We start from the raw sequence: 14,765 nt of genomic DNA, 5'->3' as shown, positions 1-14,765 counted from the left end.
TGTTGTTTAGGAATGCTGGATTTTGAAATCCCAGCACATGCAGAGGGCGTTCAAAAAGGCTGAATTATGTGCAAATTATGTGGTTATTTTTCCCCCCTTGCACAAACAGCAAACAGGTTTTTGGCACCTTAAGGACTAGCAGATTTATGACCACTTAATAGAGAATCCCAAAGTGATGCTGACTAATTAGCCCTAATAGCTACCCTCTTTATTACTTTTAATGCGCAGCTATGCATACACCCACTGTGATTCACCTCACTCCGAGCAAATGCCTTTGAGAGGAGTTCACACAAACATGCAATTTAAGATTGCCCCTTTTTACCCAGAATGGATGTTGCAAGCCCAAGATACCCACACTAGAACAAACAACACATGGCAGTCTCCTCTAGGATGCTGCCTTTGCAGGATAAATATTCAAGTTTGGTCTGTTGTGCATCACAAAAGTAAAGTCAAGAAAAATGAAAGTATGGTTAGGGAGCATCTTGGATCAGCGTTAAGGGCTAGTGAGTCCAGAGAAAACAGCGTATGCATATATACATAATATGCTTTGCATGCATGTATATTGATAATTTACACATATAATTCCTACTACAGTATCCAATCCTTAGCAAATATTGGATGTAAGAATGTGTATTAAAGTTCTTATTTCCTCCTTTCCTGCAATACTTTTATAGATGCTATATTTGCCCATCATTGAGGCTCTTTTCTTCATAATGTTATTTGTCTACCCATAATCAGCAGTTCAATTCAGCCGGATAATAGAAGAAAGAAATTGTTCTCCAAAGCAGCAAAAAACCAGGAAGAGTCTGGCAATACCTTTTCCACCTAACCAATTGTACTAAATGGCCTCCACCAGATTTAAAGTAAATTTTAAAAGAGGAAAGGGAAGGGAAAGAATAAAATGTGCAAGGAAAAGAAAGGAGAAAAAAGGGAAAAGTAAGAATATAATAAAGAGAAAGAAATATATAAAATGTGACTTCTAATCTTCATTATAAATGTAAACAAATTTAGTGACTCTTCACTCCCTCTAAGATTGCAAACATTTATCTCTTCATCCCATATACCATTTCTTATTTGTAGACAAATCTATAAAATCTCATCTTTTCAGTCCTGCTATCAGCAGAAAGTCCATAAAGGGTTGCCAGAAGTAACAATATATCTTGTTTTAATCTTGATCAAATAAACCAATTTTATATTCTTTTCTTCTCCTTCTAACTTAATCTTTAGTTAATTCAAATATTGGTATAGGATTCTATTTTATTTCTTCTTTGTTTCATTGCACAGAGTTATTCAAGGCTTTAATAAGCCTCTTTTGTAAATTCACCAGGAAAAGTTAACCAGGTAACTTTCTTGCTTTGTCATTTATATTTTTAAAACCTCAGCCAATTTCTTTTGTAGATCCAGTGAAACATCCTTTTACCAAGTCATTCTCTTGGTCTCTCAGTTGTAAATCCACTTTCAATACTATCTCTTATCTTGTTAGATTGGTTTACATCTTTCATTTTGTCAATAACATCTTTTGGGAATAGTCTTTCATAGAAGCAAACATATTTATTTCCATTGTTGATATAGTGGCTACTAATTTCTGACTGCATTCTTACAAACTCTCATTCAGAATTTTCATTGTTATAATTCTTTGCATCATTCTGAAAGTTTGTATTTATTTTTCCTCTATTTAAAATCTTTGGTACTTTTAGTTTGTAATTTCATTGTGCATGCTCACATTTCTTTCTTAATTGCACTTTAATAATTTTTAATCTAGCTCTCTGATTGCTAACACATTTTAGCATTGTTTTAAAGTTACTCTGGTTTCTCATATTTTGCCAAGATTAAGTTTATTTGCATTTGCCATTTTTGTTGTGATTGATTTTTACAGGTACAGATAAATCTCCCAGTTTTTTTGTTCTTTAACCTCTTTAACAGAAAATTAACAGAATAACAGAGTTAGAAGGTATTTTAGTCCAAGAAACTTTATACCATTTCAGACAAATGGTTGTCCAATCTCTTCTTAAAACCTCCAGTGTTGGAGCATCCACAACTTCTGGAAGGAAGTTGTTCCAAAGATTAATTGTTCTATCAAGAAATTTATCCTTAGTTCTAGGTTAGTTCTCTCCTTGATTAGATTAGATTACATGTTTATGCTGAATTAATTTGGGGGTGTTTGTGTTTTGATTGATTTATTTATCTATCAAACTTATATAGTCATCCATCTCACAGAACAAATGAAATAGCTTGTATGAATGTTTTTTATTATTATTTACATTTTTGTAAATAAGTGTGCTAATGCTTACTAATTTAATAATTTTCAGCTGCTGTTCACCAACATGTGTGCTTTTGGATGCTTCTTCCATCTGTTATTCATATTTTGGCACAGAGAGGTTGGAAAGCTATATTGCAACAGTTAGAGAAAGATAGCCACAAAAGTACAGATGTTTTTCCAATGTGCATGTTGTTTCAGGAAATGAGATGTAAATTAAGGTCAGATTCAAATGCAAACTGAATGAACTTCTGTCCCCTTCTCATCTTTATTTATGGGTCCTAATTAAGTATCTCTACAGGTGCCAATTTGGGCAGAGACAATAGTTAATAAATGCCAGAGGTAATTGAGTAAAGGGATGAATGCAGCGATAAAAAATGGCACCTGTAATAAGCTGACAGAGGCAACCAATTCACCTTAGCTCATAAAAAGGCCAGCTGCGTTTCCAAACCACATTGGAACAATTTGCAGCAAAGTTAACCTGTCACTGGGGCAAATGATTCAGACAGCTTGGGCAAGTGAGAACAAGTTCCGGTAATAAATGGGGAGATTTGTGAGGTTCGACTGTCAATATGGCATATTTTGAGGGGCCTCTTCCTCCTTCTTTCGCAGTCACCTGTTGTATCATCAGGAAGTTATTCAATCTGAACAGTGGATTTGGTCCTAGTCACTCGCTAAGAGAGATAAAGGCGGGGTGTTAAGAAGCACTTCCTGATTAACCCAAGATTGGCTAATCTGAGGCAGGATCCCAAATAAAAAGCTAGAATGAGACTGGGAAGCAAATCATTGAATTCCCACATCTTGGGGGTAAGAACTGCCGATACTGCCTTGCTGTCTCTCTGATTTCACAGCCTGTTTTCCAGGAACAACATGAAGAAGATCCCTGCTGGAGGCAGAGGAAACCTGTTACCAGGAGATCTCAACGTTGACAGCTGTTAATTCAATCATTTTGTTTCAGTAAATGAACAGGGGTATTTGCAGCCTTGATTTATCAAACTCGACCGATGTGGGACAGATGTAAATTGCCAACTCTAGCCAAGGAGTTGGTTTCTGGCGCATAAGAGTTGAGCAGTCTTCTGAGGTTGATGTCTGCCAATTAGTTGAGGGGAGGAACAGATGAATACAGGGGGATTATTTATTTTATTTATTTATTTATTTGATTTGTCGATCGCTTACAAGAGAATAGGTATAAGTATAAACATGAGTATGAATACAGGAAATAGGTATGAATACATGGGGACAATAGGACAGGGACGGTAGGCACGATGGTGCACTTATGCACACCTCTTACAGACCTTTTAGGAATGGGGTGAGGTCAATAGTGGATAGTTTTAAGGTTAAAGGAGTGGAGGGTTAGAGGACGTAACAAGAGAGTCAGGTAGTGCATTCCAGGCATTGACCACTCTGTTGCTGAAGTCGTACTTTCTGCAATTAAGTTTGGAGTGGTTTACATTGAGTTTGTATCTGTTGTGTGCTCTTGTATTGTTGTGGTTGAAGCTGAAGTAGTCATTGACTGGTAGGGCATTGTAGCAGATAATTTTGTGTGCTACGCTTAAGTCCAACTGTAGGCGGCGTAATTCAAGGTTGTCCAAGTCTAAAATTTCAAGCCTGGTGATGTAGGGTATTCTGTTGCGAGCAGAGGAGTGTAGTATTTTTTTTCATGAACTACTTCTGGACTCGCTCAATTGTATTAATGTCCAATATACAGTGCGGATTCCAGACAGATGAGCTGTATTCGAGTATTGGTCTAGCAAAGGTTTTGTATGTCCTAGTTAGCAAGTAAATACATATACTGAAAAATGTGAGGAGATGCAAAAGATGTCTCGATGTTGATGACAATGTATAAAGTTTTATTGTATGTTTTTAAAATTTTAAAACTTAATAAAATTTATTATTAAAAAAAGATTAGATTTACAACTCTTAATGCCTTTTATGCAACAGAGCTTGGATTTTCTGTTTCCATCCTAGATTTGGGGGACTCTTTGTTTTTGCTAAGCAATGCTGCTATAATACTGTATTTAATGGTTATGCAATTAGGTTAGACTGGGCTGGGCTAGGTTAGATTAGATATTTCTATTTTTTTAATCTAAAACCCTGGAATGAAATGCAACAATACTTAGTCTTCACCCATCTTCCAGTACTTGGGAGATTTCTCCTTCTCTGTGGAGTTCTTTGTCATTTTTTGTGGCTCTTGTATACCTGTATTGCATCACAGCCTTAATACTGTACCTTGGTTACATGCACTTGTATTGAGGTGCTGGAAAACATCCTGTGATTGTAAGTCAGCATGATCTGGCTTTTTAACTTGCTTTTCTGTAATTTGTAACATCAGGTGAAGTGAGTACCATTTATCTGTAAGGTTTATTTATTGAGTGTATATATTTATTTTTTATTTATATCCCATCTCTTTATTTTTATAAGCAATTCAAGGCAGCGAACATACTCCTTGCATCCTCCTCCTATTTTCCACATAACAACAGCAACAACCCCGTGAGGTGAGTTGGGCTGAGAGAGAAGGACTTGCCCCAAGTCACCCAACCAGTTTTCATGGATAAAGTGAGATTAGAACTCACAGTCTCCTGATTTCTAGCTGGGCGCCTTCAGTATTAGAGCAAACTGAGTCTACTTGTTCGGCACCTCAAAATGGCTAGAACCCCACATGGTAGCTTTGGATAAATAATGGGTGAGGGGCAGGGATGGGATTCAAAATTTTTAACAACCGGTTCTGTGGGCATGACTGTGTTGGTGGACGCATGGCTTGGTGGTCATGTGACTGGTTGGACATGGCTTGGTGGTCATGTTATTGGCTGGGTGTGGCCAACTCAATATCACTCACATCAAGGCACGCATCTCCTCGCCTGGCCTCTCGTGACTGTGGGGATGCTGCAACAGTCGTAAGTGTGAAAAATGATCATAAGTTATTTTTTTTAGTGCCGTTGTAACTTTGAATGGTCACTCCACACAAACAAAGTACCAGCAAAGGAGGGGAAAAAAACTCCAGAGACGTTCCTGAGACAGGAAGTCTCGGCCTGCCAAGAATGTAATAAGGGTTAACGGAGAGGCAGTTTCTGTAAGCAACACCAGAATGTTTCCTTCCTGCCTTCCTTACAGGATTAGGCCAGTAATTTCTTCTAACAACCAGTTCTCTGAACTGCTTAGAATGTTAACAACCAGTTCTAGTGAATAGGTACGAACTAGTAGAATCCCACCCCTGGTGAGGGGGTTCTGAGGATTGCAACATAAAGGAGCTGAAGGGGCTGACTCCAGCCTTCCAACCTCAGGTTGCCTACTTTTTGAAAAACCATTTAGAAATTTACGATTCTTTACTTTTCCTGTAATATCAAAGGTTCTATGTGTCTGTTTTCTGTGAGATTCATGCCGACCATTAGGCTGAATGGTTTGGTAAATCAAGATGGCGGAATGTCATCCTCTTACATTTCTGAATGTTCTTGTTCCCAACAGATCTTATTCCCAGGAACCATTGTTGTTGTGAAGAACCATGTTACATCTTTTCTTCAAGTTACTGGCTGCCATTTTGTTCATGGCATCTTCAGGTAAAGATCTTGGAAACATACATGCTTTTTCTTTAGATACAGTGAATGTATTTGAGGGTGAGTTGAGGGTGACAGGAGTGGGGTGAATCCAGGGTCAATCCAAGGAGACACACACACACACACTATAAATCTCTTGCATTGCACCATATGCAGGGCTAGGCAAGTTGTTATAGTCTCCCACAAATGCCTTTCACCCGTATTTCATACATGGAAATGTCATAAAGGCAGAGAGGTGGGGAGTTGAGTAGCAATTGAAGTCCTTTTAATCATACCTGACATTCCTGTTGGAGGGAAGGGCTCCATTCTCTGCAAATAAAAAGATGAGCTGCTTCCAGAACTGAGGAATCAGAAAGCTTCCTGCATACCCACTTTGGGAAACTGAGGTGAGCCGGTTTGAAGGCTGAGAGGACTTTTTCAAGTCTGAATGGAGACATCAGGCAGCAGTTCCCTCTACTTTGCTGTCTTTTGTGTTTCCTCTCTGTTGTCACAACACACACAGAAACACTCTTCCTCCTTCATTATTTTTTTGTCTTTTAATCACCCCATAATTCCTTGTGGGGTGAAGTTAGGGCAACTGAATGTTTACTGGCTGGATGCCCTTCCTGTCGGCAATGCGGAATTCACAGCAGATAAATTCTCATTGTGCCCAGAGAGAAATATCTGCCTCTACTTAGGATTGAACTCACAGCCTCCTGACTGTGAGGAGAGAGCGCCACCTCTAGGCCACTGCACCACTCTTCCTCCCTCATTAATGCACTTTAAACTCAGCTACCGTGAGTCTGAATTCCCTGCTGATTCCCTGCTGATGAAGCTGAATCTCAAAGAGGCTGGAATGTTCTCTTCACCACAGTAAATAGCAAGTAGATGAGATTTTTATGTAGGAAAAGTTCGCCCTTGCACAGGTGGTCCTTCACCTGAATGCTCTGTGGAGATTTATTTATTAGGAAAATTTATATGGCCTCCCAACTCACTCACAGTGACGCCGGGCGGCTTACAGAAATAAAACTTTAATACAAAAGTCAATAACATCCATCGCCTTGGCAACAATAATCAAGCCAAGTTCAGTGATGGGATTCAAATTTTTTTACTACGGTTCTGTGGGTGTGGCTTGGTGGGCGTGGCTTGGTGGGTGTGGCAGGGGAAGGATACTGCAAAATTGCCATTCCCACCCCACTCCACGGGAAAGAAACTGTAAAATCTCCATTCCCCAACCCCCACCCCACTAACCTGCTTTTCAGGTCCATTCTCCTGTGCAGGGCAACCAAAGAAGACCCAGCCGATCAGCTGGGACTCAAGAGGCAGAGAATAGATGGGGGCGGAGCCAGTCAGAGGTGATATTTGCCGGTTCTCCGAACTACTTGAAATTTCCACTACCGGTTCTCCAGAACTGGTCAGAACCTGTTGAATACCACCTCTGATCCCCTCCCCACCCCACTAACCTGCTTTCCAGCTCCGTTCTCCTGGGTAGAGCAATAAAAGAAAACCCAACCAATCAGCTGCGGTTCGGGAGGCAGAGAATAGATGGGGGCGGGGCCAGTCAGAGGCGGTATTTGCTGGTTCTCCGAACTACTCTAAATTTCTCCTACCAGTTCTCCAGAACTGGTCAGAACCTGCTGAATGCCACCTCTGAAGCCAACCATTTGATGGACTTCATATTATCCTGCGGTTCCCCAGGCTGTTCACAAAACCATGCCTTCAGGGATTTTCGAAAGAGTGTAAAAGTGGAGGCCATTCCTACTTCTGCAGAGATGATCTTCCACAGGGAGGGAGCTACCGTGGAGAAGGCCTTTCTTCTTGGTCCCACCAGGAATGGAACTCCTTAAGGGAAGAGATCTGTAATCTATCTTCTTGAGATCAAAAGGGAATCTCATCCTTTCTTAGAAATAGGTTCCTTGATTTCTGACTTCGACGCATCTTTCGGTCCTTCTGGGATTCTTTCTTCCTTGGTTTGTGGTTTATTCATTTTTATTCTCTCTCTCTCTTTTTTTTTTTCAGCCGCTGCAGAGGAAGGAAATAAAGTCCTGGGGGGAAAGCCATGTTTGCCCAATTCCCAGCCATGGCAGGCTGCCCTATTTTCGGGATTCAGATTGATCTGTGGAGGGACTCTCATTCACCCATCTTGGGTGGTCAGTGCTGCCCACTGCAGAAAGTCATCGTAAGTGCAAGCAGGGCAAAGGATGTTGGGTGTGCTGTTCATTTTAACAAGACCATGAAGAGAACATAAAGGAAAGAAAGGTCGAAGGGAGGGAATGTGTTTAGCCCTGGGCGTAGAAGAGTAAGGACATGCTAGCGCTTGGCCTCATGGAAGGACGCAAATATTTATTTTGTCTCGTCTAAGAGGGAGGGATTTGGATTTAATAGGCATGCATAGCAAGGACAGATTATGGGTTATATTGCTGAAGAACTCTCTGGTGCCAATAAGAGAGTTTCATCAATGAAATTAATTGTAAAGAGCAGGGGTCCCCAAACTTGGCAACTTTAAGACTTGTGGACTTCAACTCCCAGGCTGGAGAATCCTGGGAGTTGAAGTCCACAAGTCTTAAAGTTGTCAAGTTTGGAGACCTCTGGTATAGGGGGATAGACAACTCTCTGTCACTAAAAATATTCAAGTAGATGCTAGCTACTACCTACCTGCTGTGGATCTGTTCATGCTGGATTTTCTGAATGAAATAGAAGGTTGGATGAAATAACCCAAGAATCAGCCGTATGATTCAATGATGATATGATTGCTTATAAATGTAGAGTAAGCTCAAGAACACTCACTGGCTAAGAGTGCATCCTGATTTACTTATACCTTTTCCCCCTGGTCCTCTCTAAAAATATCTGGATTACAATTCCAAGTATTGTCGCTAGAATGACCAGTAAAACTCTTCTGGCAGACATCAGATTGAAAGGTTACTCTGAGGAAGGAGACATCACACAATCGTCTCTTTTACATGAATGAAGTACATTGTGTTGTCTCATTTTTCCCTCCCTGCAGTAACATAGAGGTAGTTCTTGACTTACAACCACAATTGGGGCCAGAATTTCTGTCACTAACCAAAGCAGTTAAGTGACTTGTGCTCAATTTTATGACTTTTTTTTTTTTGCTATGGTTGTTAAACAAAACTGTAAAGTGAATCATGCAATCATTAAACAAATCTGCCTTCCCCCATTGACTTCGCTTGTTGGAAGCCATCTGGGGAGGTTGAAAATGGTGATCACATTATTATGGAGCACTGCATCTGTCATAAATATATGCCAATTGCCAAGTGCCTAAATTTTGATCATATGACTATGGAGATGTTGCAATGGTCAGGACGTCATAATCATTTTTTCCCCAGTGCTCTCATAACTTTGAACTGCCTAATGAATGATTGTAACTCAAGGACTACCTATACCACAGTGGTGGGATTAAAAAAAAATTACTGCCAGTTATGTGGGTGTGGTTTGGTAGGTGTGACAGGCAAAGAATACTGTAAAATCTCCACTCCCTCCCCACTCCTGGGGGAAGGTTACTGCAAAATCCAATTCCCTCCCCACTGCACTAACCTGCTTTCCAGCTCCGTTCTCCTGTGCAGGGCAACCAAAGAAGATCCAGCCAATCAGCTGGGACTCAGGAGGCAGAGAATAGATGGGGGTGGGGCCAGTCAGGGGTGGTATTGGCCAGATCTTCGAACTATTCAAAATTTCTGCTACCGGTTCTCCAGAATTGGTTAGAACCTGCTGAATATCACCTCTGCTATACCTATCCATCCATACATGAATGTTGCTATATGACAGAAAGCTGAAAAGTATTTATATAGAATAGAATAACAGAGTTGGAAGGGACATTGGAAGTCTTCTAGTCCAACCGCTGCTTAGGCAGGAAACCCTACACCACTTCAGACAAATGGTTATCCAATCTCTTCTTAAAAACTTCCAGTGTTGGACCATTTACAACTTCTTCATTTAGTAATGAAGTGTAACTTCTATGTGATACAACTAATGCACTTGTACAATAAGATATGATGTTGTGAATCCATTTTAGTTTAACTTAGTTTAACTTAGCACTAGACTCAGGGATAAAGTCAGAACAATTCCTCCCTATACTTACAGCTAGTTTTCTTTCCTCTCCATAACCAGTTCAAGGTGTGGACAAATGAGCTGCGTTGTTTTCATGCATGAACAAAATGGTTAGGAGGTCTTTTCCCTTTTCTTTTAATTTTAAAACATCCAAAAGTTTTGCAACAGCATCAGGTTCTCTGCAGGCAAGAGCTTTCTTTCCCAGGAATGACCGAGTGATCTCATATTACACGGTCAATCCAGGAAGCATTGGGGATCAACTTAGGTGTAGCAGCCTATAAAAGTTGCAATAAGGAGATCAGTCTTGAAATAAAGATGAAATGAAGCTGGAGGACTTCTCTGAGTTAGTTTCAGAATTTTTTTAAAAAAGTAGTCATCATCTATGAGCACTTCAGCCTGGAGTGGTGATTTTTTAAAAAAACTAATCTCCTTAAAACATAGAGATCTGGAAACCTTCTTTCAAAATTAGGCAAAGAAGTAGAAGAGGGCTGATTTATTTCGGTCAACTGATTTATTTTGGTCAAGGCACATAGTCTTGGAGGCTGTTGCAATGATGGGAGGTGGTGGTGTTTTCCACTATTTTTAGAGACACTTTACCAGAGATCTCCAAACTTGGCAACTTTAAGACTTGTGGACTTCAACTCCTAGAATTCCTCAGCCAGCCAAGCTTAAAGTTTGAGGATCCCTGCTTTATATGGAATTTGTTTGAAAAGCAATGGGATTTAGTTTTGCCTACGTTGATGTATTCAAATAAAAATGCAATGAATGAGAGCTGGCATATAATTACCCCTGCCAAGAATTCGAGTCGCCAACCGATTTTTGTGGCTCCTTTATTTTCAAAACAGTCCAGTGTGAACAAATGAAAGCTTCAGTTTATTTTCTTTAAAGAAATCAGCAAACAGAATAAATGAAAGTTCTTATCACAAAAACCTCTGGTTTATCAGCCTCTACCTGCTTAGATGCCTTTAAAGATCCAAGGGCAGATCCAGCAAGAGAGAAAAAGAGGGCAATTTTCCAGCGACAGAAGCTAATCTTGTCTCGTTCTTCCAGCATCTTCCCTGTGCGTCTTGGAGAACACCATCTCAGGCGCATAGACTGGTCAGAACAGCTCAAGTTATCGTCCAAAGCCATTGTGCATCCTGAATTCAACCGTCGGACCTTAAACAATGATATTATGATGATTAAATTGCTGACCCCAGCTACCTTAAATGACAAGGTCAAAGTCCTGGATTTGTCTACCAACTGCCCGGAACCTGGAACTAAATGTCTCATTTCAGGATGGGGTACAACAAGCAGCCCACAAAGTATGTTGACAGATAAACTGAGTTCTCATATCATTTCTACATGCTGGTTGGCCTGATCGTTTATTGAATAAATCTGAGAGATCTCATTGCTGCAAGATGCTGAACCAAAATATAGACACTGTGGTTTAAGGGTGGAGTGTGTATGATTTCCAGTATAAGCTTAGGAGTACATTGTGTTTCATAGAGCAGGCTGAATGAAACAGTGGAGGAATATTGTCTGTTTTTGGAGGTAGTCCTACGTATTATGGGACGCTCAAGGTGTTTAGAAAGATACTTAAGGCATCGGCAATGCTTAAGGCATCCCCTTTGCCCCTTAGAACTCCTAAATAAAAGGCTCCAATGTTGACCACCATCCTGTTGGGCTTATGGCATCAAAGGTCACAAAACAGACAATGATTGCTTGCAGATTTTGCCACTTTGGGATAGTTCCATGGGACGGTCCAGTCATCAAATATATATATTAGTTAGTTAGTTTACTTTATTGTCATTGCACCTCGTACAACAAAATCAGACACCATCTTCAGTATATATGTGTGTGTGTGTGTGTGTGTTTTCTTATGTTTTCATGGGTATTTATATGTATGGTATTTAGGTTTCTTCTTTTCCCATGTCTTAACAGTTGTGCTTTTAAAGTTATAGCGACATTTCGACAGAATCTCATCTGCCATCCTCAGGCTTGTGTATTGGGTTTTTTCTTAATCGTGTGTATCAGGCTTTGGCAGCCATTTCTGTTTGAATTTGGTGCTGGCTTCGTGCTTTATTTGAATGGGTATTTTTTCTTCATCCTGATTCATCCTAAAAGCACAGCTATTAAGACGTGGGAAAATACCTGAAGAAACATACATGCAGAACCCAACTTTACATTTTTGTCTACTCCTCTTTTAAACCATCAAAATTAATGGCTATCATATGGCAATGAATTCTACAGCTTAAACAAGGCAAGATGCTTCTCTTTCGTCTGGTTTTAAATCTCTGACTGGTCCATTCCAAAGACAACCTTAGACCTAGTCATAAGAGGGAGGAGAAGAATGCCACTTTTGCCTATCTCCCTTCTCCTTTATTGAATCCTGTCTTCCTTTACAGCCAAGTATCCAGATGTTCTACAGTGTGCCAACATCACCATCATCAATCACAATGTTTGCCAATCAATTTATCCTGATTACATCAATGAAAATATGGTCTGTGCTGGCAAGATGGAGGGAGGAACAGATTCTTGCCAGGTAAAAGGAATTGGGGGTTTATTTAAGCAACCAGAATAATGGGATTTTCTCTAGTCCAGGAGGAGGAGACCAAGTATGCCAGATAATAACTTCAGGCTCCATAGCTTCTCTCTATTCCGCCCTGATGAAAAGGCCAGTGACTGGTATAATTCTAACAATGTACTGCAAAGCAGGTTACAGTCCAGAGTTTGATTGATTTTCCAGGGGTAGGAAAAAGGCTCCCCCCCCCCTCCAATAAAATGAGCTGGCTTTGGGAAGGAGGCTTTGACAGATGGCTGGAGCAACAAGTTTAGCCATCTGTCAAAAACCTTACAATAAAATACCTGCTGTAACCATTCTCAGGTTTGCTGAGAAACTCGTACCTGACTTGAAGATAATTCTGGAGAGAGCCGAAATCCTTGCAAAGCAGAGGTTTCTTCAAGATCTCCCATTTTTATCAAGCATAATTGTACCTTTGCCATTCATGCTCTGGCTTTGCAACATCCCGATGCATGTACAGAAGAGAAGGAGCTCGCACTGGGACAAGTGCTACTTTCATAATTTACCCTCCCCGCTTTGCCTTCTCAAGGGCACCATTGTTGCAGAGTAACCTGCCTGTGGAGACATCAGCACAGGGTTGACAAGCAAGGCCCTGTACCAACATTCTCATCCATGGCTTGCTCTTGGGAAATGCTTCTTCTTTCCCCTCCTCTCTCCATGCTGCAGCCCAAACCAGCATGGCAAAGATGGGCAAGCGAAGATGAGGTGGCACATCAGTCTTCTTGTTCCTTCATGTTCCCTAACAATAAACACCAGGAAATAGGTAGCCACAGCTTAAGGAGAGGTACCGTGGTTCGATATTGGGGACGGATAGAGGTTCCATTGGTACAGTTCTTCATTCAGCCATGAAGTTGACTGGATAGGTTTGACTTTCTTGAGTTGCTCTGAAAACAGAAAGGAGAAGCAAAAAAATCACCCATGCTACCTTGTGCTCCTGGGGTGGGGAGAAGGAAGGACTCATGTGATGTTTTGTTTTGTTTTCTGGACAGGGCGATTCAGGTGGACCCTTGGTCTGCAATGGGAAGCTGCAAGGCATTGTATCCTGGGGCCCCTACATCTGTGCACAGCCAAATAAGCCGGGAGTTTATGTTAATGTCTGCAAATACACTAACTGGATCCAGGAGACTATCCAAAATAACTGAGGATGAGAGGACAATTCTGAACAAATGCCAAAGGGAGAAGCAACTTTGCTTCTCTTTTTGGTTAAATTGGCCTTGTGTTATATTGATGATGCTTTTGACATGCCTGCTAAAATGTCAATTAATAAAAGAAAAAAGCTATGTTGGTGGCCAAGTTTTCTTGGGTCCAGAACTTTATTTGACTCCCCCACCACATCACACCCCAATACCAATACTTTAGCAACTTGAATTTTCCTTTATATGTTTTAAAATATACTCTTTGATTCACCAAGTCTATTCCCCATGCAGGAATCCTGACAAAATTATCCTTCTCAGGTAGCCATCCGGCCTCTCTTTGAACAAACTCAATTAAAACATCTCTCATCTCTTTGCTTAACTGGCTCCATTATTAATTGCTTGTACCAGTAGAAACATTCAACTGGAATTTTTCTTTTTGTAATTCATGCCTGCATCCTACAGTGAAAGACAACGAGTTCTTTCCTTCGTTTGTGTAATTCTTCAGATATAAATAGAACAGCGTGCTTCTCCAGGGTTAATTCTCAGGATTAACTCAAGTCAATGTTCTCAGTAAATCCATACAGAACTTAGTCTTCAAACTCCCGATCCATCCTAGCTGTTCTTTTCTGGACTTCTTCTTCCATTTTATATGTTTCCTTCTAAAAAGATCCTCTGGACTGAGGAGGGATTTGATAGTACTCTTCAGATTTCTGAAAGGATGCTGCATAGAAGAAGACGTGGGTCTATTTTTCATTATTCCAGAATCAAGAACATGGAATAATGGATTTAAGTTATAGAATGACAGATACTGATGAATATTAGAAGAAATATCCTAATCGTAAGAGGCATTCGTCAACGGAATGGGTGACCAAGAAAAGTGGTAGCCTTCCATTTCAATCAGACGGCCATTGATCATGGATGATTTGATTAGGTTTCCTCCAATGTGCATCAGGTAGAATTCAGTAACCCCAGTTCCCTTTCCATCTGATCATTACCTGATACAGCCATGTCAAAAATGAAGCAGACTTCTTTGATTGCCCTGGTATGCACCTTTCTGTAGGTCATTGGCACACAACTTTCATCATCCTATGCCATTGTAACCACAACAGTTACATTCATACTATGATTTAATCCAGGGAGATGCAACTCATATCAGTTGGAGAAAAAGAACAGGCTATACTTTAGGGACCAGGAATGCTAATGGATGAAGA

General features: G+C 40.4%; 1 protein-coding gene across 3 annotated transcripts; it reads left to right on the top strand.

Moving 5' to 3' along the window:
- Positions 1-2,869: 2,869 nt before the first annotated feature.
- On the top strand, positions 2,870-13,714 carry LOC113437423 (trypsin-like). Of its 3 annotated transcripts, none has more exons than XM_087939902.1 (7): positions 2,870-3,064; positions 4,679-4,752; positions 5,720-5,811; positions 7,807-7,966; positions 10,906-11,159; positions 12,243-12,379; positions 13,408-13,714. In XM_087939902.1, exons 3-7 carry the CDS (start codon positions 5,757-5,759, stop codon positions 13,558-13,560), a joined length of 759 nt encoding a protein of 252 aa, XP_087796028.1. In that variant the 5' UTR covers positions 2,870-3,064; positions 4,679-4,752; positions 5,720-5,756; the 3' UTR covers positions 13,561-13,714. The 3 variants fall into 3 exon arrangements, with proteins under 3 accessions (XP_087796028.1, XP_026558186.1, XP_087796029.1); XM_087939903.1 differs by lacking the exon at positions 2,870-3,064 and adding an exon at positions 3,213-3,338 and having other exon boundaries at positions 13,408-13,685; XM_026702401.2 differs by lacking the exon at positions 4,679-4,752 and having other exon boundaries at positions 2,988-3,064; positions 13,408-13,685.
- The last annotated feature ends 1,051 nt before the right edge of the window (positions 13,715-14,765 follow it).

The sequence above is a fragment of the Pseudonaja textilis genome, chromosome 10 (assembly GCF_049901715.1).
Source record: "Pseudonaja textilis isolate UNSWEBS1 chromosome 10, rPseTex1.2, whole genome shotgun sequence".
In the NCBI taxonomy this organism is placed as follows: Eukaryota; Metazoa; Chordata; class Lepidosauria; order Squamata; family Elapidae; genus Pseudonaja; species Pseudonaja textilis.
The sequence above is the reverse complement of the archived record's forward strand: the minus strand, read 5'-3'. Positions and strand labels throughout refer to the sequence as shown.